At 40.5% G+C, this 26,734-nt stretch overlaps 1 protein-coding gene across 1 annotated transcript in view; it reads left to right on the top strand.

Moving 5' to 3' along the window:
• The window catches only part of SNAPC1 (small nuclear RNA activating complex polypeptide 1), a 32,037-nt gene extending 24,198 nt beyond the window's left edge, over positions 1 to 7,839 (top strand). The window contains exons 9-10 of the mRNA XM_061429073.1: positions 3,987 to 4,085; positions 6,643 to 7,839. Coding sequence (XP_061285057.1) covers positions 3,987 to 4,085; positions 6,643 to 6,689 — 146 coding nt within the window. The 3' untranslated portion in view covers positions 6,690 to 7,839. The remainder of the gene's footprint in view (positions 1 to 3,986; positions 4,086 to 6,642) is intronic.
• The last annotated feature ends 18,895 nt before the right edge of the window (positions 7,840 to 26,734 follow it).

Genomic DNA, 26,734 nt, shown 5'->3' on the forward strand with positions numbered 1-26,734 from the left:
ATCAGTCTGGCAGTAGTATGGTAGTTAGGTGGGAACAAACTGAAAATAGGAGCTCTAAGTAAAAGGCTGTTGAGGAGTAATGAGGATCTGGCCAGGTTGTAGGAATTAGACAAGCAGACTGACAATTAGGAGAGCCAGTGGCTATCTACAGGTAACCACATACAGAGGCTGGTGGAGAGAGATGAGACAGGGACGCTTACAGCCTCAGCAACTGGGGGAATGTTGGTGACTTTAATAGACTAAGGGTCACAGGATGAAGATTTCATTTGGGGGAAGAACTTGCCACAATCTGCCTTTCCAGGCTCAATTCTTGTAAAGGGTGTCTAATGCATAAATAAGTGCTCACGTATGTTGATTGGATTTACCCACTTTGTATTACTTAAGCTATACCTGTTCACCATTCCTAGAACATAACATGCAGGCTTCTGGAAGAACATCAGTTAATAGTAATGGTGATACATGATGGTGAAGATGATAACAACTGTTGCTTATGTAACACTCTTCCTTTTTAATTTTTTTAAAATTTTAATTAATTTTTTTTAACACCAAAAACATTTTGTATTGGGGTATAGCCAAATTAACAGTGTTGTAATGTTTCAGGTGAACCATGAGGGACTCAGCCGAACATGTACATGTATCCATTCTCCCCCAAACTCCACCTCCCATCCAGCCTGGCACATAAAATTGAGCAGAATTCCATGTGCTCTACAATAGGTTTTTGTTGGTTATCATTTTACATATAGCGGTGTAACACTTATTTTCTGCTGAACTTTTTTCCCACGTCCAAGGTCACCTAACTAATACTTAAAGCTGAGACTTGAGTGGCAGTCTGCTTGAATCGAAGCCTGAGTCCTTAACTCCATACTTGTTCTCTCTCACGTAATTGGAAATGTGGCTCTGGAGCTCAGATTAGACATGCACTTAAGTAATTGTCGTATTCTAGCTGCATGTCCTGTAATCATATGTGTTGAGATGGAGCAATAATCTGTGACTTATAATTGCATCCCATAATTGTGATGAGCTTGGAGCAGAGGAAAACTATCAACCTAACACCCCCTAGGAAGTTAGCTTTGTGGATAACTGAGGTTAATGATTTAAATGTCAAAATTTACTTTTTAAACAGTTAATTATTCTGGTTGATACCTTTCTAAAGCATACTACATGTATATGGTTCTTGTTTTCTACAATGTGCGTTTATCATTTTTACATGTATTTTATGCTCTCCTATTTTCTTGAACAGTGTATCCTGAACATAATTTAGTATTCACTTTATGATTCAGGGTTTTCATCATGAGCATATTCTTTTTACTGGATTTTGTAATATAGTAATCCTATCAGATACCTCAAGTTGATCATTATACTATGGCTTCGGGACGCAGGACTGTCCTTGTTTTTCTGGCACATTTGTTGTGGTAGGTGTCTTTATGTTCTCAGTGTGCAAACAGCAGTTTTTTGCCCTTTTGCTGCTTCTTTAACTAGTGGGTTTTAAGAAGCAGGTTGGCCATTCGTTTCAGTTTTATGTAAAATAATTAGGTTTTGGATAAAGGCCTGAGGAACGTATCGTGAGCTTTTATAGCTTTTATTTAATATGTTGACTCTGAGATAAACATCCTGAAGTTTTGTGTGTTCACTTCTTGGTTCCTAGCTGCATAACTGGATGAAGCATTTTATTTTGTTTTTAAGAGCTTTTGGAGAACATTGCCTTTCTTTTTTAAACTTATTCCTTTAATGTAGAAATTATACCTAAAATGTAGTTAATCATCATGTGACTAGATGAAGGTTTTCTTGCACAGCTGACAGTTTTAAACTCAGAAATCCTTCCCTTGACATTGTTGCATAGATTCCCTTAGGTTATAAATGTGGGTTTGAAAAAATCATTAATAGTTGATATGGATGGACATGGCGCAAGATTGTTAAGAGGAGTATTAGTAATTTGGGATAGATTGTACTGATTATAATCTTGGTTTGAATTGTGTTTAAAATGGAAGCTTTTTGCTAGTTAACTTCATCTAAACGCTGGGCTGGAAGAAGCACAAGTTGGAATCAAGATTGCCGGGAGAAATATCAGTAACCTCAGATATGCAGATGACACCACCCTTCTGGCAGAAAGTGAAGAGGAGTTAAAAAGCCTCTTGATGAAAGTGAAAGTGGAGAGTGAAAAAGTTGGCTGAAAGCTAACATTCAGAAAACAAAGATCATGGCATCTGGTCCCATCACTTCATGGCAAATAGATGGGGAAACAGTGGAAACAGTGTCAGACTTTATTTTTCTGGGCTCTAAAATCACTGCAGATGGTGATTGCAGCCATGAAATTAAAAGATGCTTACTCCTTGGAAGGAAAGTTATGACCAACCTAGATAGCATATTGAAAAGCAGAGACATTACTTTGCCAGCAAAGGTCCGTCTAGTCAAGGCTATGGTTTTTTCACTGGTCATGTATGGATGTAAGAGTTGGACTGTGAAGAAAGCTGAGCATCAAAGAATTGATGCTTTTGAACTGTGGTGTTGGAGAAGACTCTTGAGAGTCCCTTGGACTGCAAGGAGATCCAACCAGTCCATCCTAAAGGAGATCAGTCCTGGGTGTTCTTTGGAAGGACTGATGCTAAAGTTGAAACTCCAATACTTGGACCACCTCATGTGAAGAGTTGACTCATTGGAAAAGACTGATGCTGGGAGGGATTGGGGGCAGGAGGAGAAGGGGACAACAGAGGATGAGATGGCTGGATGGCATCACTGACTCAGTGGACATGGGTTTGAGTGAACTCTGGGAGTTGGTGATGGACAGGAAGGCCTGGCGTGCTGCAATTCATGGGGTCACAAAGAGTCGGACATGACTGAGCGACTGAACTGAACTGAGAGCAATCTCTTCATTCCATAAAATCTGCATCGAATTAAGATGCCAGCATATGTGTGTTCAGAGCAGAAAGCTTAAACTCATTTTCATTGAATTTGTTGCCTTCTGTACTGGCAGGTACTTAGTAACATATATACTCTGTGAAATACTGTGTTATAAAATACTTGAATCCATATTTGATTATTCGTGGTTAATTGAGGCCCTCCTCTCTGCCAGGCACTTTTCTAAGTGCTGGGGATACATCAACCTAAACAAACCAGAATCTGTCCTTGTGAAGTTTACATTCTAGTGGGAAGAGGCAGGCTATAAAGAGACAAATTACTACAGATAACAGGTGGAATAAGTGTTGTGGAGAAGAATCAGGAAGCATAAGAAATAAAGAGTGACTGTGTCAAGGGATTGCCATGAACAGAAAATGATATGCTGAATGAGACCTGATACGACAATGGTATTTGATAATTTGATGAGGATATTTCTTCCGGCAATAGAAGGTTGCTATAGAAGACCTCCAATCTTAACTGTGTTTCTGAAGTTTGTGCACATTTTCCTTCACTGTAATGTGATCTTACAATTGTTTGTTAAGTTAGTGAATAATGATCCTAAAGGAACAGATTTTGTGTGTGTGCTTGTGTATGTGAGAATTGCCTTATTTTCAGGTTGTTTTATTTAATAATGGTTCTTGGACAGCATTCTGGTGTTCAGCAACCGATATAGAATATTTGTCATTAAGTCCATATCAGTTTTAAAAACAAAAGACTGTTAACTTTAGAATTACATTTGTGATTAACTTGAAGTAACACATGATTATTCCATGGTGTCTGCAGATATAACTCATGCTGTGTGTGATAAGGATTGAATCCTGTATCAGTGTTTGGCTAATTTTGTTTCTTCCCTTTTCCTCTGTTTTCTTTAATGGAAGAATTAGAGGCTATTTTCAAAACATAGGTATAAATATATTAATACTTTAAAAAATGGTGTGATTTTAAAATGCATATTTCTGTTCACCATTACAATTTTAGCTTTTAAACACCTAATATGTGCTATTATAGTCTTGTCATAATTTGTGTAAAATTTTTCTCAAAGGTTAACATTCTTTGTTTTCATATAAAATTACTTGTTTAACTATTTCCAGGTGACATGCAGAATATACATATGGAAGATAAATCTTTAAATCTGAGTATGCCTGTGGTTACAGAAGAGGATGAAGAGAATGAAAGTTTTAGTGAAACAGGTACAGATGAAATTTTGTCAAACTCCTTGTAGAGCATCAAGGTTTAGAACCCAGAAGAGCATGACAACTGTGTGTTCCTGTGATGTTTTTATCTTTGGTACACTGGAGAATTTTACCATTAATCATACCATTAATCCTGACACTTAAAAGTAAGTGATAATACAGTAAATGGATGGATATGGAGTGGCAGCGGTCAGTGGTCAGTGAAGGAGAGGGAATACATCGTTATTAGTAAGTGAATATCTGTAATCATGAGGGTTTCTGAAATGTATTCCTAACAAAGGGCAAAGTTCACAAAGTGAGTTACTGGATATAACTTTTTAAAAAATACTTTATTGCTAAAAATTTCTCATTTCAAATTCTAGTAAATGTAAAATTTTCACCTATGAGATGATGATTGTAACTAAGTGGTAAATTGCACAATGTGAGTTAAAATGGCTATACCTTTTTGTGCTGCTGTGGTTTTCATAATTTATAATATTTATTAAACAATAGTTTAAATAACTATCTCTAATAATAATTACAGTAACATAGAGAATAAGTCATATTTAGCTGGCTAGGCTTGATATTTAGTAATCCATCAATGATAATGAATGTAATACATATCAAGAATCTGCCTAATGACTTTTCCATTTTGGTGCTGTATTCATTCAGCAAACATTTATTGAGTGCCTATTATGTTTGAACTAGTTAGCGAGGTATGGGAATATAAAGATATATAGTACAAGAGTTTTAAGAACTGTTTTATTTTGATCACAGTGAATAGATCTGAGGAGAGTGAGTGGGTCATAGTGGGCCTAAGGTACTAATGAATCAGATCAGTCCAAGTTCCAAAGAACCTTATGGCTTAGTGTGAAAAAAAAAAAACGACCCAGTACATTATGGTAAAGAGACAGGGTGCTATGGAACCATACGGAAGACAAAGACAAGAGAATATTTGTTGCTTCAGAAGTCTTGAGTGCTTCTGTGATTTGCTTGTGTCAGCGTAAAACAGTTCTTTATAATCCTATATAGTCCTGTATAGTTTCAGACTATAGTTGCTTTCTAGTTTTGTCGCAAGTAAACAAACACATGTACACTTTTATGGCTACCTGGCAAGTCACATTCTAAACTCTATCAGAGTGCGAGTTTTTAAAATTTGGTTTTTATTAAATACATAAGCATATAATTTAATACTTAACAATTTTATCATACTGATTATAAGAAATCATGGACTTCTGACATTGACTCCCATTTCTTATTCCCTGAGACAACCACTTTTGACTCTTTCGTAATTATTTTGGCATTGACCTCCATGTTTCTAAATAGCATGTTTATATTGTCACTTATTCATATTTCAGTTCTATGAATTATCTGTTGACTTTCCACACTGAGGAGGATGAGGATTTAGTTTTCGTTAATGTAACAGGTGCACAACATAATGGATATTTCTGTGCACTACAAGGTGGTCACCATGAGAGAGAGAGATATATGTGACAGGTTAGCTCTGTCACCATACAAAGATGGTACAGTATAATAATTTTATATATTCTTCACCTCCCAACCCAAACACATGATACTTCCTATCCCCTATCCTCCAAGTATAGTCATTATTTTAGTTACGTGAGTATTCAGCATTTATGAAACATTATTAGCAGTAGGGCCATCTAACATAATCTGTGATTCTCCCTTAATCTGAGCATTTATTGTTGGCCTTAGAGAGTTAATAACTTTTTTGCCTTATTGTTTCTTTATGTACTTATCACTAGTTTATCCTCAGACTGTTGCTCAATGTATAAGCCTTCCCCTTGAAACACTTGAGCACATTAGGCATTTTATCATTGTCATCTTTTTAAGGAGGTCTCCACCGGGTCTCAGACTTGCTTTATGTACTCTTGGCCTGATGCTGCTGCCTTCCAGGAATCTGTTTTCTTTTTCTTCTTAATTTTGTCTTTGTCTTTTCTCATTCCTTTTTCTGTCATCTTCTTTTAGTTTTCATTGATGGGGAATATTTCTTTCTTCTGTGTCTTCCATAATTTTCATGTTTTGTATCTTCTGTTATTTGCTTTGTTTTTAATAATCAGTGACTTTAGGCTCTCGACTGTTTCTAGATGGAGACTTAACTTGGGTATTGGTCATGGAATGTGCCATGGTAGCCAAAAAGATGCTACCTTTTTGGTATGGTGCTAGTGTTTTGGGCCAGTGCTAACAGAAAGTGACTATGTCAGGTGGAAAGCAGTTGACATCTCAGTCACTTTCTGTTAGCGCTGGCCCAGATACTGTTCCGATCTGGCATGCTGGGCCTATACTAACTATAGGGAGGGCATACCCATAGGAAACGACCTCCAAGTAGCTTATTATCAAGTAGCATTTAGGATGATTGGGATCTACATTAGTAAGTCTACAACTGCAATGTCATTTTGAAGGGAAAAACTCATGTATATGTCAGGTTTAAGATGTCTTGTATCATTGTTGTGAAGGTGTTCTTACTGTTATACCAACCTATTTAGTTTAATGTGTGTTATCAATTAAGTATTCTTTTTTAGATCTGACAGACGCCTTAATTTTTTGTCTTTAGAGTTCACAGCACCCAAGAGGAGAAGAAAACAGAGAACAAAAAGCTAGGCTTCCCATTCCAATATCCTTGGACTTTCCTGGTGGCTCAGCTGGTAAAGAATCCACCTGCAAAGTGGGAGATCTGGGGTCGATCCCTGGGTTGGGAAGATGCTCTAGAGAAGGGAAAGGCTGCCTACTCTAGTATTCTGGCCTGGAGAATTCCATGGACTGTATAGTCATGGGGTCGCAAAGAATCAGACACGACTGAGCGACTTTGACCTACTCACTTACTCACATGTAAATGATTAGTTATTTTATATCTACAGTTTGATAACAGATTTGTTTATGATGTATATTAACTATTTTATATATTATGTTGTAAAGTGCACTAAAGTTTTTGCCTTATTTGCTTTATTTTTGAATATTTGAGACAATATAGTCAGCTTATATGATTGATAATTTAGGAAGCTCAGTTTCTACTTCTATAATTGATTAAGTATCCTTTGATGCTTGTTTTAAAGCTCCCTTTGGCCTAACATGTCAGTATGTATACATGCATGTTTGTGTATGTATAGATATATCTATGTATGTGTCCATTTATGCATATAATGTGATTAGTCAACACACTGGGTACAACATTTAAATACTGATTATTTCTAGTAAAACCTTTAAGAGTGGTAATATGTATTTCAGAACATGTCTGTGGCACAGAAAGTTGGTACTCAAAAAAAAATTCTGTAGCTTCGTGAATGTGCCTCTCTGTTAATTTCTCATTTGAGAGATTTAGATGGAGATTGCTTCAGCCATACTGTTTGAATTGCTGCCAGTAGCAGACCACCTCCACATCATGTGGCTGGCTCAGCCTGTCTTAAAGTTGATTATACTCCAGGTTGTTTTCCCATGTGGTATGTTCAGGAATTCTGCAAATGCCCTGTGAGTGAAAATAACTAATGCTATCCCAGATAAAAATTTCATTTATTAGAATCTGTGCTATAATGTTAGCTGTGAAACAGAATTGTTTCCCTTGGCTGATTTCAGATTTTTCTGATAATTGATGGACAGTTTCTATGATGTGTTTACTGGACAGAGCTTCTAGGGTTTAAATATTCTAGCATTGGGGCATGCAGAGATGTGGATCCATTACCTGGTGACTTATATACCAGGTTATTTGCTAAGCTCTTTCTGATCATTAAACTTTACAAACATTGTATAACCAAAACAGTGAGTTTCCCTGTTATTTTTTCACTACAGTACTTTTAAAAGGTATCATTTCATTTGTACGATTAAAAAACTGTTATCTGTGGATGATAAACGCCTTGCCCACATTCATGAAGTTAGTGATGCATCTAGGATACACACACAGGGCTCTGGCTTATAATTTCAGAGTCAGTTTTATATAAGCCAACACAAGTGGAAATCCAGATGGACTGAAAGCAGTAAAACCCCACTTCAGATGGCGTAAACGGTAAGGAAAGTTTATTTGAAACCAGTTGAGCTTCAGTGTCGGTGGCTCTGGGTTATGTAGGGTCTCATTGCCATGATGGCTTCATTTACCCAGGTGTGGATCTTTAGGGAAAGCTTTATATCAGTGTAGAGAACTGTTTACCCTCCAGCTGAGGGGCAACCTTGCAAAGCAAGCCTTTTTAGGACAGTAGTCTCAGGCCTGCTCTGTTACCTCTAATGCATAGTTCATTTCATTTTTCACTATTTCAAACAATGCTGCATTGATCTTTGTGTGTGTATCTTGACTCACTTACATTGGTGTTTCTGCTGGATCAATCTGATCTACACATGAATTTGTTGAACACTGTGTATATATAAAACTTTGGTAATTATGCCAAATTGAACTGTAAAAAGCCTGCTAATTTACATTCCTGCTGCTGCTGCTGCTGCTAAGTCGCTTCAGTCGTGTCCGACTCTGCGACCCCAGAGACGGCAGCCCACCCGTCCCTGTGATTCTCCAGGCAAGAACACTGGAGTGGGTTGCCATTTCCTTCTCCAATGCATGAAAGTGAAAAGTGAAAGTGAAGTCGTGCAGTTGTGTCCGACTCTTAGTGACCCCATGGACTGCAGCCTACCAGGCTCCTCCGTCCATGGGATTTTCCAGGCAGGAGTACTGGAGTGGGGTGCCATTGCCTTCTCCACATTCCTACTAACAGTATTTGCAAAGGACCCTTGGACTTCCCTGGTGGCTCAGATGGTAAAAAATCTGCCTGCAGTACAGGAGACCTGGGTTCAGTCACTGGATTGCGAAGATTACCCTGGAGAAGGGAGTGGCTACCCACGCCAGTATTCTTGCCTGGAGAATTCCATGGATAGAGGAGCCTGGCAAACTAGTCCATGAATTTGCAAAGAGTCAGACATGACTGAATGACTAATACTTTCACCATTACGTTATCAGTCTTTGTCAATTGAATACAGCAGAATCTTAAGAGCAGAAAATGTAGAAGGATAAAAAGCAACAAAATTGGAGTACAGAGTACATCATGTGAAATGCTGGGCTGAATAAAGCACAAGCTAGAATCAAGATTGCTGGAAGAAATACCAATAACCTCAGACATGCAGATGACACCACCCTTGTGGTAGAAAGGGAAGAGGAACTAAAGAGCCTCTTGATGAAAATGAGAGAGGAGAGTGAAAAAGCTGGCTTCAAACTTAACGTTCAAAAAACGAAGACCATGACATCCAGTTCTATGACTTAATGGCAAATAGATGGGGAAACAATGGAAGTAGTGACAGACTTCATTTTCTTAGGCTCCAAAATCATTGTGGATGGTGACTGTCACCATGAAATTAAAAGCTGCTTGCTTCCTGGAAGAAAGGCTATGACAAACCTAAACAGTGTATTCAAAAGCAGAGACATCACTTTGTCGACCAAAGTCCGTATAGTCAAAGCTATGGTTTTTCCAGTAGTCATATACGGATATGAGAGTTGGACCATAAAGAAGGCTGAGCGCCAAATAATTCATTCTTTTCAACTATGGGGCAGAGAAGACTCTTGAGAGTCCCCTGGACAGCAAGGAGATCAAACCAGTCAATCCTAAAGGAAATCAACCCTGCCAGAATATTCATTGGAAGGACTGATGCTGAAGCTCCAATTCTTTGGCCACCAGATGCAAAGAGCCAACTCATTGGAAAAGACCCTGATGCTGGGAAAGATTGAGGGCAGGAGGAGCAGTGGGCATCAGAGGATGAGGTGGTTGGATGGCATCACCAACTCAATGGACATGAGTTTGAGCAACCTCTGGGAGATAGTAAACGACAGGGAAGCCTGGTATGCTGCAGTCCATGGGGTCACAAAGAGTCAGACATGAATGAGCGACTGAACAGCAACAACAAGCCCTTCTAAGATCCCATTTATAACCCTTTTCTCTTAATGCCTCAAATGTCCTAACTGTGAGTGGATATATTTAAAATGAGGAAACATTCCCAATCTCCTTAACACCCAGTTAAAGTGCTTGTTTCCTGAGACAGACAGAGTTGTACCATCTGCAGTTTATTTTATACTGCCAAGGGAGAGATACAGAACCAGCTTTTAGGCAAAGATTTTGTCTTCTATAGGGATTTCCAGAATAGTGATATGATTGTCGTTCAGCTTCTAAGTCATGTCCGAATTTTTGAGATCCCTGAACTATAGCACGCCAGGCTTCCCTGCCCTTCACTATCTCCCTGAGTTTGCTCAAACTCCTGTCCATGGAATCAGTGATGCCATCCAACCATATCATTCTCTGTTGCCCCCTCTCCTGCCCTCAGTCTTTCCCAGCATCAGGGTCTTTATCAATGAGTTGGCTCTTTGTATCAGGTGACCAACGTATTGTAGCTTCAGCATCAGTCCTTCCAGTGAATATTCAGGATTGATTTTCTTTAAGATTGACTGGTTTGATCTTGCTGTCCAAGGGACTCACAAGAGTCTTCTCCAACGCCACAGTTCAAAAGCATCAATTCTTCGGCACTCAGCTTTCTTTATGGTCCAACTCTCACATCCATACACGACTACTGGAAAAACCATAGCTATGACTATAATGGACCTTTGTCAAAGTGATGCTTCTGCTTTTGAATACCCTGTCCAGGTTGGCCATAGCTTTTCTTCCAAGGAGTAAGTGTCTTTTCATTTCATGGCTGCAGTCACTGTCCACCATGATTTTAGAGCCCAGGAAAATAAAATCTGTCACTGTTTCCACTTTTCCCCCATCTATTTGCCACAAAGTGATGGGACCAGATGCCATGGTCTTCGTTTTTTGAATGTTAAGTCTTAAGCCAGCTTTTTCATTCTCCTCTTTCACCCTCATCAAGAGGCTCTTTAGTTCTTCACTTTCTGCCATTGGGATGGTGTCATCTGCATATCAGGTAGTTGACATTTCTCCTGGCAGTCTTGATTCCAGCTTGTGTTTATCCAGCCTGGCATTTCACATGATGTACTCTGCACATAAGTTCAATATGCAGGATGATAATATACAGCCTTGACATACTCATTTGCCACTTTGGAACCAGTCTGTTTTTCCACGTCCAGTTCTAACTGTTGCTCCTTATCTCGCATACAGGTTTCTCAAGATATAGGTAAAGTGGCTTGTATTCCCATGTCTTTTAGAATTTTCCACAGTTGTGATTTGCATAGTCAAAGGCTTCAGTACAGTCAATGAAGCAGTAGTACATGTTTTTTTGGAATTTCCTTGCTTTTTCTATGATCTCATGGATTTTAGCAATTTGATCTCTGGTTTTTCTGCCTTTTCTAAATCCAGCTTGTAAATCTGGAAGTTCTTGGTTCACATACTGTTGAAACCTAGCTTGAAGGATTTTGAGCATCACCTTGCTAGTATGTGAAATGAGCATAATTGTATGATAGTTTGAACATATAAGGAAATGCATTAACAACTTTATCCAACTGGTTTGAAAACTTATAATTTTTTAATCTAAAAGCTAGAAAGTAAAACATTTCTATCCTAGTTCTGCCACTGATTCATTGTGTGTCCTTAATAAATTCATTATGTTTAAATCCTTTTCTTAGCTGTAAATTCAAGATAATCGAGAACCATTTACTAACTTCCGAATATTAAGAACTGCATATTGCTTTAAAAATGCAAAGATATGAATATTGAACTTCAAAATAATTACAGCTGGAAATTGTAAGATTTTAGAAAGTATTTGGATGTCAAGGAAATGAAAGTGATTATTAGTGAATGTGGTGATTTTTGAGGTGATTTTCTTAAGAAGTAATAATTGAAAGCTTATGTGTTTACACAGATCTTCAGATTGATGTGAAACAAAGCTCTCATGACTCAGTTCACAAGGAAGAGTTGGTTTTTTCAAGTTGAATTAGGTATGCTGTATCAGTCGGTCAGTTCAGTCGCTCAGTCATGTCCGACTCTCTGCGACCCCATGGACTGCAGCATGCCAGGCCTCCCTGTCCATCGCCAACTCCTGGAGTTTACTCAAACTCATGTCCATTGAATCGGTGATGCCATCCAACCATCTCATCCTCTGTTGTCCCCTTCTCCTCCTGCCTTCAATCTTTCCCAGCATCAGGGTCTTTTAAAATGAGTCAGCTCTTCGCATCAGGTGGCCAAAGTATTGGAGTTTCAGCTTCAGCATCAGTCCTTCCAATGAACATTCAGGACTGATTTCCTTTAAGATGGACTGGTTGGATCTCCTTGCAGTCCAGGGGACTCTCAAGAATCTTCTCCAACACCACAGTTCAAAAGCATCAATTCTTCGGCGCTCAGCTTTCTTTATATAGGCTCCTCTAATAACCTATTTCAGGGATAACATAAAGGCTTGATATACAAGCCTATGTATTAATATATATAGAGAAAATATATTGAGGTGTCTTTAAAAATGAACTCTATGGGCTGAAAATTACTCTTGCTTTGACATAAAGAGCCTAGGAAAATAAGCAGAGTTGTTAATGGCTTCCCAACCCACCCTTGATTCTTGAATTAAATTACGGTTTGAAGAATGCCTGCTTTTTAAATGGCATTGAGAAGACTGGGTGCTTAACTAGCCACATTGTCATTTATCTTTTGAACAACTGTGTGGTAATTTTTATTGCACATTAAAAAAAATTCCCTGTATTAAAGTAATACAAAGTCTCAGGCTGTATAACCTCCTTTTATGTCGTATTTTTTACGCTTGGATTATTTGGTTTAATATGCTATATACTGCAGGTCTGGAGTTTTTAAAGAACAGTTTAGACACGCTCCTTTAGGTTTCAAGGCACACTCACATTATCTTAAATGCTGAAGGCTTATTTTAAGACTACAAAGGACAGGAAGGTGACCGCCTCATTGAAGGCATGGCTGGGAAAATGACTGTCTTGTAGTGGGCACAGCAGCTCTCATAGCTGGGTAGTGCCCTCAACTTTGATGTCGATATCCACTGCTCAGTAGTCATCATGTACCTATTCTTACTTGGTTTCCCAACTTCTCCCTGCACATTTCTCCCTCTGCAGCTTCTGTTGTTCCTGAAAGAGGTTCTGATTGATTCTATTATAATCCAAAAGAGAGCCCCCTCACTCTCTTTTCTTCTAAATCATTCTGGCCCTCTAAATCATGTCCAGCCAAAGGATGGCTGCCCTTAACTAGGGCAGAGACACCTGGTATAATTGACTGTGGCCAATGCAATAGGTCAAAGCCGGAAAAGTGAAAGTTGCTTAGTGTGTCCAACTCTTTGGGACCCCATGGACTATATAGTCCATGGAATTATCCAGGCCAGAATACTGGAGTGGACAGCCTTTCCCTTCTCCAGGGGATCTTCCCAACCTAGGGATCGAAACAAGGTCTCCTACATTGCAGGCAGATTCTTTACCAACTGAGCTATCAGGGAAGCCCCACAAGCCAGAGGGCACAGCCAATTATGTGGAAGGACCCAACTCGGACAGCCTTCCTTAAAGAGGCTGTGAGCAGGACAGACAGGCCTTCAGAAAATCATGTTCTTAGTATAATCATGATGGGTTTAAAATGATAATGATGATGTACATCATTGTCAATATTGCAGTTTCAGGAAGAAATCAAAGTAGTGGCAAAATGTACACTTGACAAATAGCAGCATTGCACAGCACTTAAGAGAAGTTGCTCTGGGGCCAGACAGACAACCTGGGTTTGCTCTGGGATTACAGTATGCATCTGTGAATTAGTAGAACCTACCTGTAATAAGTTAAGGATGTGGATCTTTGACTCAGTATAATTCCATTTAAAGCCCCCTTTCATCCTTTGTCATACTGTTACATATTTTAGTTCTATATGTTATAAATCTCATTATACATTTTTTCTCAATTTAAACAAAGAAAACATAAAAAAGTATATTCGAGTTACCCAGATAGGAACTTTTTGCAGTGTTCTTTTCTGTCATGCAAGTCTTTGCTTTCCTGTGAAATGATTTTCCTTCAGCCTGAAGAACTTCTTTTAATACTCATTTCTTGCATCTCAGCTCTGTTGGAGAAAATTTCTTTCAGGTTCTGTTTGTCTGAAAATGTCTTTATTTCACCTTTTATTTTGAAAGATATTTTTACTGGGTTTAGAATCCTAGGTAGGAAATGTTTTTCTTTTTCTTTTTATCCTTTCAGCACTTTAAAGACTATTCTACTCGTTATCTTCAGCCTTCATTGTCTCTGATGAGAAGCTAGTTTTCATCTTGTTCCCTTGTATATGACGTGCCCTTTTTCTCTGGCTGCTTTTGACATTTTCTCTTTATTTTTGGTTTTCAAGTTTGATATGACGTGCCTATCATGGCTTGTTTTCTCAGGGTATCATCTGTGTTTTTCTGCAGCAGTCTCTTCTATTTCCAGGACTCCGGGTATATGTGTATTGACTGCTTGTACTGTCCCACAGGTCATCGTGGCTTTTTGCCCCTACTGATTTTTCTCTCTGTGCTTCAAACTGAATGATTCCTTTTGACTTCAGGTTCACAAATCCCTTCTTTCATTATTCAATATGCTGTTAATCTCATCCAGTAGGAGTCTGACCAGTTTTAGGAGTCTCCTTGGTTCTTTTTTATGGTTTTTATATCTCCACTGGAGTTTTCTATTTCTTTGCCCATTATATCCATCTTTTACTTCAGTTTATACTTAGCTGCTGCTGCTAAGTCGCTTCAGTCATGTCCGACTCTATGCGACCCCAGAGATGGCAGCCCACCAGGCTCCCCTGTCCCTGGGATTCTCCAGGCAAGAACACTGGAGTGGGTTGCCATTTCCTTCTCCATTATACTTAGGTAGTTATTAATATTTTGACACCTTTGCTAGGTCCAATATTGGGGTCATCAGTGTATGTGTTTCTATTGGCTGTTTTTTTCCCTGTTGACTGTGGGTCACATTTTCCTATTTCTTTTTCTGTCTAGTAATTATTTTTATTGTATGAAGATGCATGTTAGAGACTCTGGATTCTATTATCTCCCTCCAGAGTGTTGAATTTTGTTCTAAAAGGCAGTTCAGTTACCGCCAGAGCATTACAACTTGGAGAGGTTTGTGTGTAGGCTTGTTAGGCTGGATCTGTTTTGGTTTTGTCCTTAGTTTTAGGGCAGATGACTTAGTCCTGGTATGTGCCCCTTATTTCTTAGGTGTGCCCCTCCTTGTGTTTAGTGGAAAGCTGACAGTATTTGCCACATTACTCCATCCTGTCAGGGCTGGAACTTTGAACTCAGGGGCAGCTTGAGCCAGTAGATGCTGAAATATCTGCTTGGCACTTTCAGGTTGCCAGCAGTTTATTTGCCGTGGAATCAGTGGAGTTCTTGTCCTACTTGCAGGCTAAGATCTGAGATAATTTTACACTCACATTTTGGGGCTGCCCTCCCTGCAACTGCTACTTTCAGGGATTTTCCATTCGGACTTCTAACCTGACAGCCCCAACTCCATTCTCTGACTCCCCAGGTAAGACTTAGTCTCCTGGTGGCTCAGATGGTAAAGAATCTGCTTGCAATGCAGGAGACCTGGGCTCGATCCCTGGGTTGGGAAGATCCCCTAGAGGAGGGCATGGCAACTCACTCCAGTATTCTTGCCTGGAGAATCCTCATGGCAAAGGAGACCGGTGGGCTACAGTCCATGGGGTTGCAAAGATTTGGACACGACTGAGGCCTAAGCACACACGGCACACCTGTCTTGTCCCATGGACAAGGGTGTGCACTCAGGTGTGATGTTACAGAAACATGGATCTCTCCCTTCAAGGACGGCATGCCCTACAGTTTTTAATCATAGAAAAGAACCAGATGATAGCCTCCTATTTACCTGGAACTTATTGAACTTTGTTCACTGGATTTGTGCCAAGTGTCTCCTAGGTTATCAAGATTCCACTTATAGTTCTTTGGGAGTTTATTAACTCATTTAGGTCCCCAAAGTGCTGTTTGATCATAATTTAATGATAGACTAACCTAATGGCTTGAAGTAGCCATCATGGTCAACAAAAGAGTCTGAAATGCAGTGCTTGGATGCAATCTCAAAAACGACAGAATGATCTCTGTTTGTTTCCAAGGCAAACCATTCAATATCACAGTAATCCAAGTCTATGCCCCAACCAGTAATGCTGAAGAAGCTGAACAGTTCTATGAAGACCTACAAGACCTTTTAGAACTAACACCCAAAAAAGATGTCCTTTTCATTATAGGGGACTGGAATGCAAAAGTAGGAAGTCAAGAAACACCTGGAGTAACAGGCAAATTTGGCCTTGGAATATGGAATGAAGCAGGGCAAAGACTAATAGAGTTCTGCCAAGAACATGCACTGGTCATAGCAAACACCCTCTTCCAACAACACAAGAGAAGACTCTATACATGGACATCACCAGATGGTCAACACCGAAATCAGATTGATTATATTCTTTGCAGCCAAAGATGGAGAAGCTCTATACAGTCAGCAAAAATAAGACTGGGAGCTGACTGTGGCTCAAATCATGAACTCCTTGTTGCCAAATTCAGACGTAAATTGAAGAAAGTAGGGAAAACCACTAGACCGTTCAGGTATGATTTAAATAAAATCCCTTATGATTATACAGTAGAAGTGAAAAATAGATTTAAAGGCCTAGATCTGATAGATAGAGTGCCTGATGAACTATGGAATGAAGTTCATGACATTGTACAGGAGACAGGGATCAAGACCATCCCCATGGAAAAGAAATGCAAAAAGCAAAATGGCTGTCTGGGGAGGCCTTACAAACAGCTGTGAAAAGAAGAGAAGCGAAAAGCAAAGGAGAAAAGGAAAGATATAAGCATCTGAATGCAGAGTTCCAAAGAAAAGCAAGAAGAGATAAGAAAGCCTTCCTCAGCGATCAATACAAAGAAATAGAGGAAAACAACAGAATGCGAAAGACTAGAGATCTCTTCAAGAAAATTAGAGATACCCAGGGAACATTTCATGCAAAGATGGGCTCGATAAAGGACAGAAATGGTATGGACCTAACAGAAGCAGAAGATATTAAGAAGAGATGGCAAGAATACACAGAAGAACTGTACAAAAAAGATCTTCACATCCCAGATAATCACGAAGGTGTGATCACTGACCTAGAGCCAGACATCCTGGAATGTGAAGTCAAGTGGGCCTTAGAAAGCATCACTATGAACAAAGCTAGTGGAGGTGATGGAATTCCAGTTGAGCTATTTCAAATCCTGAAAGATGATGCTGTGAAAGTGCTGCACTCAATATGCCAGCAAATTTGGAAAACTCAGCAGTGGCCACAGGACTGGAAAAGGTCAGTTTTCATTCCAATCCCAAAGAAAGGCAATGCCAAAGAATGCTCAAACTACCGCACATTTGCACTCATCTCACATGCTAGTAAAGTAATGCTCAAAATTCTCCAAGCCAGGCTTCAGCAATATGTGAACCGTGAACTTCCAGATGTTCAAGCTGGTTTTAGAAAAGGTAGAGGAACCAGAGATCAAATTGCCAACATCTGCTGGATCATGGAAAAAGCAAGAGAGTTCCAGAAAAACATCTATTTCTGCTTTATTGACTATGCCAAAGCCTTTGACCGTGTGGATCACAATAAACTGTGGAAAATTCTGAAAGAGATGGGAATACCAGACCACCTGACCTGCCTCTTGAGAAACCTGTATGCAAGTCAGGAAGCAACAGTTAGAACTGGACATGGAACAACAGGCTGGTTCCAAATAGAAAAAGGAGTACGTCAAGGCTGTATATTATCACCCTGCTTATTTAACTTATATGCATAGTACATCATGAGAAATGCTGGACTGGAAGAAACACAAGCTGGAATCAAGAATGCCGGGAGAAATATCAATAACCTCAGATATGCAGATGACACCCCCCTTATGGCAGAAAGTGAAGAGGAACTAAAAAGCCTCTTGATGAAAGTGAAAGAGGAGAGTCAAAAAGTTGGCTTAAAGCTCAACATTCAGAAAACTAAGAGCATGGCATCCGGTCCCATCACTTCATGGGAAATAGATGGGGCAACAGTGGAAACAGTGTCAGACTTTATTTTGGGGGGCTCCAAAATCACTGCAGATGTCAACCACTTGTAAAAGAATGAAACTAGAACACTTTCTAACACCATATACAAAAATAAACTCAAAATGGATTAAAGATCTCAACCTAAGACCAGAAACTATAAAACTCCTAGAGGAGAACATAGGCAAAACACTCTCTGACATACATCACAGCAGGATCCTCTATGACCCACCTCCCAGAATATTGGAAATAAAAACAAAAATAAACAAATGGGACCTAATTAAACTTAAAAGCTTCTGCACATCAAAGGAAACTATTAGCAAGGTGAAAAGACAGCCTTCAGAATGGGAGAAAATAATAGCAAATGAAGCAACCGACAAACAACTAATCTCAAAAATATACAAGCAACTCCTACAGCTCAACTCCAGAAAAATAAATGACCCAATCAAAAAATGGGCCAAAGATCTAAATAGACATTTCTCCAAAGAAGACATACAGATGGCTAACAAACACATGAAAAGATGCTCAACATCACTCATTATCAGAGAAATGCAAATCAAAACCACTATGAGGTACCATTTCACACCAGTCAGAATGGCTGCGATCCAAAAGTCTACAAATAATAAATGCTGGAGAGGGTGTGGAGAAAAGGGAACCCTCTTACACTGTTGGTGGGAATGCAAACTAGTACAGCTACTATGGAGAACAGTGTGGAGATTCCTTAAAAAACTGAAAATAGAACTGCCTTATGATCCAGCAATCCCACTGCTGGGCATACACACTGAGGAAACCAGAAGGGAAAGAGACACGTGTACCCCAATGTTCATCGCAGCACTGTTTATAATAGCCAGGACATGGAAGCAACCTAGATGTCCATCAGCAGATGAATGGATAAGAAAGCTGTGGTACATATACACAATGGAGTATTACTCAGCCATTAAAAAGAATACATTTGAATCAGTTCTAATGAGGTGGATGAAACTGGAGCCTATTATACAGAGTGAAGTAAGCCAGAAGAAAAAACACCAATACAGTATACTAACGCATATATATGGAATTTAGAAAGATGGTAATGATAACCCTGTATATGAGACAGCAAAAGAGACACTGATGTATAGAACAGGCTTATGGACTCTGTGGGAGAGGGAGAGGGTGGGAAGATTTGGGAGAATGGCATTGAAACATGTGAAATAAAAAAATAAATAAATAAAAGATGCTTACTCCTTGGAAGGAAAGTTATGACCAACCTGGATAGCATATTCAAAAGCAGAGACATTACTTTGCCAACAAAGGTCCGTCTATTCAAGGCTATGGTTTTTCCAGTGGTCATCTATGGATGTGAGTGTTGGACTGTGAAGAAAGCTGAGTGCCGAAGAATTGATGCTTTTGAACTGTGGTGTTGGAGAAGACTCGTGAGAGTCCCTTAGACTGCAAGGAGATCCAACCAGTCCATTCTGAAGGAGATCAGCCCTGGGATTTCTTTGGAAGGAATGATAAGGAAGCTAAAGCTGAAACTCCAGTACTTTGGCCACCCCTTGAGAAGAGTTGACTCATTGGAAAAGACTCTGATGCTGGGAGGGATTGGGGGCAGGCGGAGAAGGGGACGGCAGAGAATGAGATGGCTGGATGGCATCACTGACTCGATGGACATGAGTCTGAGTGAACTCTGGGAGTTGGTAATGGACAGGGAGGCCTGGCGTGCTGTGATTCATGGGGTCACAAAGAGTCAGACACGACTGAGCGACTGAACTGAACTGAATGGCTTGAAAGAAGTTGGGGCACTTCTGAAAATATGTTCAAAATCCCTGATACTTCCAGAAGGTTAATCTTCTCCAAATTTTAACTCAGCAGTAGAGAATAATCAAATTGTGTATTAATTTGCTTTTGGTTGCAAGTTACAAAGCCTATCAGGCCAATTACAGGTTATGCCATGAGGGGATTTTTTTACATGCACCAGTATTTTCTTACAAGCACTTTAATATGAGATTTTAAAAATTCTTAAGGTAGATAACAGCAGAAAAGCTTTCATATAAATACATTATCTACAGGTTGATTTCAGATACCTTGTCACCATAGTACTTAACGAATTGGGCTATATTAGCTCAGTTAACTATTTTAGTTAATCCACATAATTTGTTGAATCAGAACTTCATATAGTGTACATGATTTAAATGAAATGAATTTTGTTAAAGTCTCAAATTTGTTAACTCTTCTGCTTTTTGTTAAATGTTTTAAATGGTTGATTAGCTCATAGTTTCTTAGTTTCTTGCAGCATAATTGATACTGGGTTGGCTAAAAAGTTCACGTTTTTCCATAACATCTTATGGAGAAACCTGAATGAACTTGTTGGCCAACCCAATCCATTGTCTATGTTGTTATACTTGGTTAACTGAAGGTATTCTCTTTGTAAACTTCAACTAGTTGCCTATAAAATTGCTTGGCAGAAACTGATGGTGTTGAATTTAAGAGCCAAATACCTTGTCCTTTATTTAGAGATTATATGTCTAAAAAGTCATTCTGTGTATAATTAAAGATTAATCAACAATCAAAAGATATAGCTCTAGTGTTACTAGTTTTCTTTAGTGTTACCATCGATGCCCAACAAAATATTGAATTACCAGCAAAATTACCCATAAACATATTGTACCAGTAAATAACTCAGACTTCTTTCTAAAAAATCCCTTATATTTACAAATATAATTCATTCACAAAACTGCACTCTTATATAACTGGGACTTAATGATTCAGGGAAGAAAATGATAGGGCTGTACAGTCAGATATCTCTTTGTTCTTTGGTGGATTTACACACTTTCTGATAACAAGTTTTAAATGAGGAGAGTATCTCTAGCGATTTGTACAGTCTAGGTGACTACATGCAATAAAAGCAGGCAAGCATGGCCTTCCAGGCAAGCCTCTTTAGGCTGGAATTCATGGAACCAAAGGGGAGCTAAGTACCAAGCCAGGCCATGGCTGTATCCACTGAGTTTTAAATTTCCAGTTTAAGTGATGCTCTGTGGTTGGATCATTCTTTTCTGAAGTTTGCATGAGAGGAAGAGAAACTGGGTGGCCCAGTGAGAGGTAAACACAAGATCAAGAGGGCAAGATGATTAAAGGTTTAGAAAGTAGAACTAAAGAGAATGACATAAAAATGAGTTACTTAAATCATAAATTTTACTCTACCTTGAAATAAATTATTATTGCAGATCAGCAGTTTAAAACTCAGTAACATTCCCCCTTATAGTTATCCAGCTCTGTTTTCTTATATCAAATGGGAAAATTAAATACTCAGAGGTAAAGTCAAGTGGGTATTTTAGTTCCTACCAGCCATAATTCCCTCTTTGTCCAAGACTTATTGCTTAAGTAAAATACAGCTTTGAAAAATTATGTCTTGTTATTTTAGCTAAAAAAAAAAACAACTATTCCTCCAAGTTACTTAGCTTGTGGCCACATATTTAGCTATGTGGCCCTATAACTTGGAGCTTTTTACTATGATACAAGGAATTATAGATAATTGTGACCAGTTCTTGTCCTTATGAACGATAAAAAGGAATGGATTTTCATTTTTAAATGGAGGTCTTTAATTAGATCCAAGTAAGAGCCATCTACTGATCAAGTTTATTAGCACTGCCTTTGTTTCTTAGTGGCTCATCTCTCAGCATTTAGTAGCTTACCAATGTCTCCACTCTTCACTGTCAGAGAAGAGCAAAGCAGAAATTCCCGGGTCTGAAGTTTTAGATCTTCAGTTTTATTACCCTGTGAGGACCTACTCTTTCTTGGGTTAGAGGTTCTCCAGTTTTAGACTGTGTTAGAAACACCATCAGGGCACCTCATTTAACAGGCAGATTCTAGGGTCCCATTGTTACAGCTTCTGATCCAGTAACTGTTGATAAGAGTCAAAGGATATGCATTTTTAGCAAGTTCTCAAGGTGATTCTAGACCAGGTGCCCTGAGGCCCAGACTTGGTGAATGATGATATATGCTTACCTTTGGCAAAAATTGAGAGCTGTTAGGATGTTTTCTGAGAAACTTGTATGCAACACAAGAAGCAACAGAACTGGACATAGAACAACGGACTGGTTCAAAATTGGGAAAGGAGTACCTCAAGGCTGTATGTTGTCACACAGCTTATTTAACTTATATGCAGAGTGCATCATGCAAAATGTCAGGCTGGATGAAACAAGCTGGAATCAAGATTGCTGGGGGAAATAACAACTTCAGATATGCAGATGATACCACTCTAATGGCAGAAAGTGAAGAGGAACTAAAGAGCCTCTTGAATGATGGAGAAAGAGAGTGAAAAAACTGGCTTAAAACTCTACATTCAAAAAACTAAGATCGTGGCATCTCGGCCCATCACTTCATGACAAATAGATGGGGAAAAAGTGGAAACAGTGGCAGAGTTTATTTTCCTGGGCTCCAAAATCACTGTGAACAGTGACTGCAACCATGAAATTAAAAGACACGTGCTCCTTGGAAGGAAAGCTATGACAAACCTAGACAGCTTATTAAAAAGCAGAGACATCACTTTGCTGACAAAGGTCCGTATAGTCAAAGCCATAATTTTTCCATTAGTCATGTACAGGTGTGAGAGCTGGACCATAAAAAAGGCTGAGCGCCGAAGAATTGATGCCTTCCAATTGTGCTGGAGAAGACTCTTGAGAGTTCCTTGGACAGCAAAGAGATCCAACCAGTCAATCCTAAAGGAAATCAACCCTGAATATTCATTGTAAGGACTGGTGCTGAAGCTGAAGCTCCCATTCTTTGGCCACCTCATGTGAAAAGACGACTCACTGGAAAAGACCTTGATGCTAGGAAAGATTGAGGGCAGGAGGAGAAGGGGGCGTCAGAGGATGAGATGGTTGGATGGCATTACTGACTCAGTGGACGTGAATTTGAGCAAACTCAGGGAGATAGTAAAGGACAGGAAAGGATGGTGTGCTGCAGTTCATGGGGTCGTGAAGAGTCGGACTGGACTTAGCAACTGAATAACAGCAAGGATGCATTCTCTGGCCCCTGCCTCCTCCTACTCCAAGATTACTTGATTGTAGGGTAAGCATATATGGCTTGAGATTTTTAGTATTATTTCTATAATTGTGTATTTTTGACTTTAAAGAAAAATAACTGCTAGAATGTTCTTTAACAAATATGTCTTTTATCCCTATTGAGAAAAAGAAATTAATGTTGAGTTCAAAAGAGTTTTGAAGAGCAAAGCCATCATTTTGACCTATTTGTTTTCCTGGTTCCCAGACTCTTCCTTACTATTTCTCCCTTACCTAATTTTCTTATTTTAAGCCGCTGATTCTCTCCAGTGACTACTGGAAACTTAATCACCAAACAGTAGGGCCAATTCCCAGGCCCTTGCCCTCTACTTTCTGGACCAGACTTGTACCTATGAGCCCTGTCTCTCTTCTGCCCTTCCCTGTGTGACCTGCAAGGGTTAAATGAGAGCATGATGTTTATTACCTAATAGCTATTTTGAAAAAGCTTCCCCTGTTTGTTAGCATTATCCATATTGTATCTGAATGTTCTGAGGTATTTGAGTTCAGATGCTTAGAACAGATACAGAGTCCAAATGAAAATCAAGGCAAGTTTTAATATAAAATAAAGCTCCTCTCTGCTCTTATCAGATAAATTCCTTAGACGCTCACAGGCTACATGCACAAGTCATAGTTAAAATAATTTTTCTATTTTTATCTACTCTAACAAAGAGACAAAGCAATAACTATTTCAACCAAAAATAACCTCTGTCGTGATGCAGACCCACAGCAAGTGGCTGCAGCCCCTCCCCACTCCCTGCTCTCAGGATTGTTTATAGCTAGGGTGGTGATAGAGTCAACAGGATGTGGTCACAGGTCAAGGGTCAGAGGGACTATATGGTGATTTCCATGCAGTGTGTGTATAAGAGGTATTTGTCTTTTCTTATCCTGGAAATGAACTCAAGCAACATGGATGGGGATGGTTGAGTCACAATTACATCAAAGTCAAAAAAGCCCTCATCCTTTAGAAATCTAACTAAAGCATTTTATGAACAAATGCTTGGTTCAGTCTTCTCCCTATCCTGAAAGAGTTGATGGAGGGAGCTTTTACAAAGAGTGTTCTCCCTGTCTGCAGAGAGAGATATGAGAAGGAATAGCTGGAATAGCCCCCCCTCCCCACTTTTGGAAAGTTATCATTTGAGGATATGAGATTTTATCTTATTGTGATCATGAGGGGGGCCTGCTGCCCAGGGACTCCAGGTGGCAGATGGAAGTAGTCTGAGTTTCCCCTGACATTTGGAGATGCTATACTAACCATGGGACCACCCACCTTTGGATTTCAGAATGGCCTGGGCACGTAGCCATCCCTCCCCTCAAGGACAAAAAGTCAGACCCGGAGAGGCTTTGGGTGTGGGTGACAGGACAGAGCAGTGGATGCCGCGCTTGTGGACAAATAACTAGGGGCCAGTCCTGACTGAGGAGGTCTGATGAGCCCTGAAATCCAGACAAGCAGCCCCTCACAGGGAGGAGATGTGCTCAATACCTCTTCACATCCCCAAAGCAATCCAGTCGTTTTCTTTGAACATGGACATGACCACAAGAGAAAGTGGGGAGGGTAATCTCAGAACTGCTCTGAACTGAGGGAGTTTACCGTGAACTGACCCAACAATACGTAGAATTGGGAGGTGGCCCAGAAAGCTAACTTATAGAAAAGCATGTTATTTCTTTTTTTACATATTTGAATATATGGACAAATGTACCTTTCCTCCTGAACAATCCTCTATCTCAAAATACAAAACAAAAAACCAGCCTCACCTCAATCCTACTCTCTGAAGCTCTCCATCCCTTTTTCCCTGTACTGCCAAACTTTTGGAGAAAATGGTTGATACTGGGTCACTGTTCTTTGAGATCTACCTATTGCTTAACCCCTCCTCGTCTGACATCTGGCTCCAGGCTGTCAAACTTGCTGTCAAACTGGTCAGTCATTGAGAAAACAATTATTGAACTTATACCTTGAGTGATGACTTTTCCTCTTTCTGACTTAAATAAGTAGGTTCAACTGATGATTAAAGAACCTCACCAATGTTCTACTGACCCTTCAAATGAATCCAAACCCAAACCACTATCTCCCCCTCCCCACCCCTCCCCGCCAATCAGCTTAACCCTCCTGGTCTGTGAGCCTCCAACAAGATGAAAACTTCTGGGTCACCTTTAATCCCCTCCCACCTCCTGTTCTCCATCTAACTCATTTCAAGTCTCTTTACTTTGAGGGCTACCACAGAGGGTTGATGTGAAAGCCCAATAAGTCAGATCTCTGTGGTTATTAACTAGAAGTGTGCTTCAGAATCACCTGTGTTACACACAGAAAGATCAAAAACAAACAACCTAAAAATGATGCCCCCAGTCCCACCTCAGATGGACTTACTCTGAATGTGGGGCCCAAACAATATCAAAGTCTCCCTCATCTGTGCTCTGTGGACAGATCAGAAGGGACTCCTGCCTTGTTGTCCAGTTGCTTCCTGTGTCTGCCCAGCCAAACAGGACCTGCTCTGCCCTGCCTTACTCCAGGGTCTTCCTGGTATCCAGCCCAGGGCTGGAATGAAGCCTACTGGGTTCCCTACTGATTGGGTGGAGGATGCTTCCCAAATGCAACAAACAGGTGTACCTGTAAGAAGTCAAGAGCCGCCATAATGCTTCAGAACACAGGTTTGAGCCATTTTGATTCTTTACATCAGGGATCCAGGGTCTCGTGTACCACTCCCTCTGACAAATCAAGAGTCCATCAGAAACTGGTTTCTGCACTTCAGGGACGTGTATACAGCTCTTACAGGTGGCTTCAGCTGGGAGCCCTCCTGAACTAGGAAGGGTCCCTGAGGCACAAAACTCATTCACTGGCTCCCTCATTCAGGCTGATTCAAGACTCAAGGATCCATGCAGTCAGCTGGTAGGGCTAGGTTCCCAGTGGTCATGGGTTAATCAGCTCACCCAGGTGGCATCCAGTTAGTTGGGCATTTTATTCAATCCTTCATTTATTCCTGCAGGCCTCTGTCACAGAACCATTCACCCAACAGATATTTACTGAGAGCCTACTAAGTGCCAGACACTGTCTTCACACAGGAGACAAAACGGATGATAACACAAGGAACACTGGACCCTTGAAACCTACCAGGCTGGTGTTGGGCGGATTCTCAGGAGTTCTGGGGCCTGGAGATCAATGTCCGGCACCTGGCTGAACGCACTTTCCACTCTTCATCTCTTCCTGCTTTGCTCCTTTCGGTGGCTGGAGCTCCCAAGCCACAGGTAGGAAGGTCGAGGCAAGGATGAGGTGGCCACTGGGAAAAGGAGAGACAAAAACAAGAACATAGGGGGAGTGTAGTGGGAAAGGAGCGTGGCCAGGAGCATTTATCCAAGTGGCTACCTTCATTGTCTTAGGGAGAGGGTCCGGCAGAGAGGACAGATGCTTCGAGGCGGAGAAGGGTGGGCCAGCCGCCGGGCCCAGGGGTTCGGCCGGCTCTGCCAGCTAGCCTGGGGTTCTCCGGGCGCTGGCGGGGCGCGGGGCGGCGCGGCGGGGGCGCGCGGCGGGAGGGGCTGTGCGCGGCGCGGCCCCCGAGCGCGCGGGGCCTGGCGAGGAGCGCGCCGGCCCGGCTCGGCGCCGGTACCCCAGGCGCGGGTGGTCGCCCCGCGGCCCCGGGCTGGACCATGGCGACCGACAGTAAGTGCGCTCGGGCGGCCGAGGCCCCGGGTGGGGGGCTGCG

The sequence above is a fragment of the Bos javanicus genome, chromosome 10, assembly GCF_032452875.1.
Source record: "Bos javanicus breed banteng chromosome 10, ARS-OSU_banteng_1.0, whole genome shotgun sequence".
Lineage (NCBI taxonomy): Eukaryota > Metazoa > Chordata > Mammalia > Artiodactyla > Bovidae > Bos > Bos javanicus.